The sequence below is a fragment of the Octopus bimaculoides genome, chromosome 7, assembly GCF_001194135.2.
Source record: "Octopus bimaculoides isolate UCB-OBI-ISO-001 chromosome 7, ASM119413v2, whole genome shotgun sequence".
NCBI lineage: Eukaryota > Metazoa > Mollusca > Cephalopoda > Octopoda > Octopodidae > Octopus > Octopus bimaculoides.
Genome location: NC_068987.1, coordinates 21,827,036 through 21,832,616, shown reverse-complemented (window position 1 = coordinate 21,832,616; position 5,581 = coordinate 21,827,036). Strand labels below are relative to the sequence as shown.

At 35.5% G+C, this 5,581-nt stretch overlaps 1 protein-coding gene across 1 annotated transcript in view; it reads left to right on the top strand.

Moving 5' to 3' along the window:
* The window catches only part of LOC106879533 (TBC1 domain family member 1), a 196,887-nt gene that overhangs the window by 124,394 nt on the left and 66,912 nt on the right, over positions 1 to 5,581 (top strand). The window contains exon 3 of the mRNA XM_052969134.1: positions 3,813 to 3,942. Coding sequence (XP_052825094.1) covers positions 3,813 to 3,942 — 130 coding nt within the window. The remainder of the gene's footprint in view (positions 1 to 3,812; positions 3,943 to 5,581) is intronic.

Below are 5,581 nucleotides of genomic sequence, written 5' to 3'. Positions count from 1 at the left end.
ATATTTTTCCTTTTGGATATTTAACCCTTTCGTTACTGTATTTATTTTGAAATGCTCTGTGTTGTTTTCAGTTACTTTAAATATTAGAAAGAATTTAGTAAAATAACTTAGTTACCATTAAGCTGGTGTTAGGAATCATAAATTGTGACTAAGGTTTGGCGGAAGATCTTAATTCAAAACTTATAAAAACAAGACATTTGAACTACAGAGCCAGAGCCAGTTTCAGCCGGGTTGGTAATGAAAGGGTTAATGTTTCTTTGTGATTTGATTGGTTGCTATTTTGCCAACAGGAAGATCTTCCTGTTGGAGCTCCAACTCCAAAAGACAGATCTGCCTGAAATAAGTCCATAAGTTACTTTTAGGTGCAGGTATAGCTGTACAACACTTTAGACAAATGTCTTCTGTTTTAGTTCCAAGCTGACCAAAGCCTTGTGAGTGAATATGGCCAATGAAAACTGAAAAAAGTAGCTTGACAGATGTGTATGTATGTGAGCATGTGTTGCCCTTGTCAAAATATCATGATCTAATTGTTTGCATTCTTCTCTAAAATACATGAGTAGCTATGAGGAAATATTAGCTTGCTTGGAAACAGATAAGGATTGGTGACAAAAATGGCATCTGGCCACAGAAAGCCTGTCTCATCAAATTTTGTCTGACCCATGCAAACATGGAAAAAGTGGACATTAAGATAATGGTGGTGGTGATGGTGGCTATGCATATGCTTTTGACTTTCATTGCTTTTTTGCTGCTTCCTGTCTTCAACTTTTTCTGTTGAGTTGTAGTGTACTTGAGCACTGCATATAATAAGCTCATTATTATTATAATCCTTCCTTAGCTGGCAAACTGGTAGAATCATTAGCATGAAAGACAAAAATTGTTAGAAGCATTTCTTCTTGCTTTACATTCTGAGTTCAAATTCCACCAAGGTCAACTTTGCCCTTCATCCTTTCAGGCTCACTGAAATAAGTACCTGTCAAGCACTGAGGTCAATGTAATCAACTAGGCCTCCCCACCCTACCCCTCCAAAATTTCAGACCTTGTTCCCATAGTAGAAGGGATTATTATAATCTTATTTAAAACCCCTTTTTACAAAAGCTACATGGTCTGTGGTCACAAGCACTGGAACTACGAATTCAAAGAAAGAATCAGAGACAATATTAGCCATTGAGGAAGAAGATTGTTTTTAAACCAATATTGCAGCAGATTTAGTTGACAAATGTGTATTGCATCAATAAAATATGATGCTGTTTGTGTAGATTTTTCTCTCTTGTTTTTCATATTTTATTCAGCAATTTGTTGAGAATGGAGTCTTCTATTTTTGAAGATTTAGGATTCACTGATAGTGTATTGACTGACCCTTAGGCAATCAAATGTAGCTCTTCTAGATTCTCATATTACCTGACCTCATTTACTGCATTTGACTTCTTTCCAAGGAATGCAGGGAAATAAATTGAAGGAAACTATGAACAAATTCCTGTTTGGTTTCCTTTTTAATGTCTTACATTCACACACACATACACATACACACACATACACACACACACACACATACTGACGATATTCTTATGTATTTATGCAGCTCTATTGAAGTGGGTGTAGGCATGCATACTCCTATACTAAAAGAAGGTGTTCATACATACATGCACACATACTGAAGAATGTGTGTACAAATATGGACATACACATAAATATTGAATGGCATATATGCACACACACACACACACACACACACACACACACACGCGCGTGCACATGTTAAAGGAAGGGTATTCATGCATACATGTTTGTATAGTGAAGTATACATGCATGTGTACCGAAAGCATTTTCATGCATATACATAGACTGAAGAATATATACACATATATTAGTGTAGATGTTTAAACATGTTCATACATGCACAGATATTTGCACACATACACACACATGCATATATTAATATATACTATCATGTGCACACGCTCGTACATGTATATGCACACAATATAGACTATATGAGCTTATGCTTCAGCATGAACACTTATTAACGTGTGTACGTTTGTGTGTATATATGTGTGTTTGTGTATGTGTGTTCATCTATGTATGTACATCTATGTATGTATGTACACGTATATATATATGCAAAGGCGGCGAGCTGGCAGAATCGTTAGCGTGCCGGGCGAAATGCTTAGCGGTATTTCGTCCGCCGTTACGTTTTGAGTTCAAATTCCGCTGAGGTCGACTTTGCCTTTCATCCTTTCGGGGTCAATAAATAAAGTACCAGTTACGCACTGGGTTAATGTAATCGACTTGATCCCTTTGTCTGTCCTTGTTTGTGCCCTCTATGTTTAGCCCCTTGTGGGCAATAAAGACATATATATGCATCTATATGTATACATATGATATATGTTGAAGTAACCTCTATGTGGCTCCTCAGTGTGCTAGAACTAGTAGTAAAAAACAGCCATGATCAAATGTTTGCTTGATCATATCTGACCTGAGGTTAAACAATTTTAATGATTTCTTGTAACTGAAAGAAGAATCTTGTAAATGTTAAATTAATGCGTACTGTTCCTCATCTCTTTACTCGCATATATACTCACCATACACACACACACACACACACACACACACACACACACACACACCATGCGCATATTATACTTGCACCATACTCACATATACACAGACCATGTACACACTCACACCATGTACATATACAGATACATTCACACCATGCACACATACTCATCATACACACATCCACACTATATGCACATAGACACACACATTTATACACACCATGCACTCATGTGTATACACATATCATGCAAACATTACATATGTGCCATAGTAGTAGTGGCACTTCATCAGTTACAATGGTGAGGGTTCCAGTTGATCCATCAGCGGAACTGCCTGCTCGTGAAATTAACATGTAAGTGGCTGAGCACTCCAGTGACACGTGTACCCTTTATATAGTTCTCAGGGAGATTCAGCGTGACACAGTGTGACAAGGCTGGCCCTTTGAAATACAAGTACAACAGAAACAGGAAGTAAGAGTGAGAGAAAGTTGTGGTGAAAGAGTACAGCAGGGCTCGCCACCAGCCCCTGCCGGAGCCTCGTGGAGCTTTAGGTGTTTTCGCTCAATAAACACAACGCCCAGTCTAGGAATTGAAACTGATCCTCCGACCGTGAATCTGCTGCCCTAACCACTGAGCCATAGTGCCGCCACACATGCACTATACACATATATACACAGACAATGCATACATATACTCACACCCACACCATATACATGTACACACACCCATACACACACACACACACACACACACATACGCACACACACATACACACACACCATGCATACACACACACACATATGCACTTCATGCACATAACATCATACCACCTACACACGCGCGCGCGCCAATCATGCATATCCACAACATGCCATACACGAAAGCCAGTGAGAGATGTCTCTCTCTCTCTGTACCCATTCAACCTGCATCACACTCTACAAAAAGATTAAAAAAACTAGATAATGTAGTCTAGAGCAGTGCTTCTCAAACTATCTGATGTGGTGTACTGACAGTTTTTTTTTTTTTTGCCAATGTACTAGGTACCAGTAATATTTCTTAGTAATGATCACAGTTGGAATACCTTTGATCAGCAGAATCAATACTTACCTGAGATTAAACATCATCAATCATCAGTCATCGCCAGCCATGAATCATAATCATTAGTCATCAAAATCATCATCATTAAAAACGACCATCATTACCAAAGGTGTAAAAAGCAACTGCAAGACATGTATTTTTCTTGTTTTTTAACAGGTTGAAGAAATTCTTATGTCTGTGAAATCGGCATTCAAGTCTGCCTACGAACAGAACAAGCTCCAGTTGAACCAAATCTGTACAATGTGTCCACTACACCAATTACAAAAATTATGTCAAGAAATAAATGGTAAACAAGAACTCTCAAACATTCTTCATTATTTTTTTGAGGGGTGTGGGGGCATTTGTTCTTTAAAAAAAAAAAACCCAGTAAAACAAACAGTGAATATTTCTGTTGTTCGCTATCAGAATTTTGGACCATCTTCCCCAAAAAACTATGGCCAAGACCATTTGTTGTCATTGTATATAAATGCATGGTTGAACATGTGACTTGCTGTCTCTGACTATTGTAAGACATATGGCTTCTGAGGAAGACCCAAACTGGGGTTAAAATCAGTTCAAGTCAAACCCCCTTTCTCTGTCCCTTCAGAGATTTGGTTGCATTTGTTGTATTGTGTGGTCACTATACAGATAAAACTAATTGTAGTGACTACTAGAATATACGACATACCTTTTGAATATATTTCATGTTATCCAGACTTGTTATTATTATACAAACTTGTTGCTATTGTATTACTAGTTAATACACCAACACAATTCTACATACATCCATTACATGGAAAAATGCGAGCAATAGAAATGATATTCTTAAGATTATGAATCTGGAAAAGTACAGGAGAAGTTATTACACTTGGAAGAGTTCAGGACAAGTTATTATGCTTGGAAGAGTACATCTGGTAAAGTACAGAACAAGAAAAGTTTTACTGAAAATATTGCGGCTCAGGATAAAATTTCAAATAAAATATTTAGATTTAGAAAATATTAACTTTTATTAAAACTAGAAAATTTATTACAATTTGTTACTTGTATTTGTTATTACTTGTTACTTCTTGTAAAAATGTAAAATAACTCAGTTAAAATATTTTATCCTTAGCTGCAATATTTTAAGTAAACATTTTCTTGTTCTGTACTTTATCAGATGTAATAACTTGTATTGAACTTTTCCAGATTTATAATCTTAAGAATATTTCTTGCTCACATTTTTCCATGTAATCCATGTTTTTTCCAGGCTATGATATTATGCTAATTAATAATGTGTCAATTAGCAGTGTCATTGATAATTTTTTCCTTACCTCACTGATGCCAGTGACATATATTAAAAGTCCCCGTATAGAACTATATTCATAAAAAAAAGTATACAACTATATTATCACCCTCAAATTTGAGAAACAAACACCTATAACTTTTTTCTTTTAAAACGTCATTGCATGAGACTGATACCTTGAATTGAGCTCTATCATTTAAGCTTAATTAAAATATAGTTTGTTTTTAAAATAAAAAAGTTAATTATACTTAATTCCAATTTTTTTTGCCTTACTTATATTTTTTTTCATGATATTTTACCTCACAACATTTTTGGTACAAATTTTTGTTGCATGGGATCAAAACTATGAAATTCCTCATGCTTTCTTCTATCATTGAAGCTAAGATAAATATATTTTGCTTTTAAAATAAAAAAGTTATTTAGATCTAAACTTTTTTGGTGGCATTACTTACTCTCCTATAATGTTGCTACAAATTTTGATGTAAACTTTTTTTCTACTGGACCAAATCTCAATTTTTTTTATGCAAAAAATGTAGCTAAGGATCACTCTTCTTCAAAAATGTTAACAGTTTTCAATTTGGTTAAGAACTGAATGAGCGACAAGCTCTGAAAGATGCTGCATGTGAGTAAATTGTGCCCTTAAGAATATTATTCAACTACTACC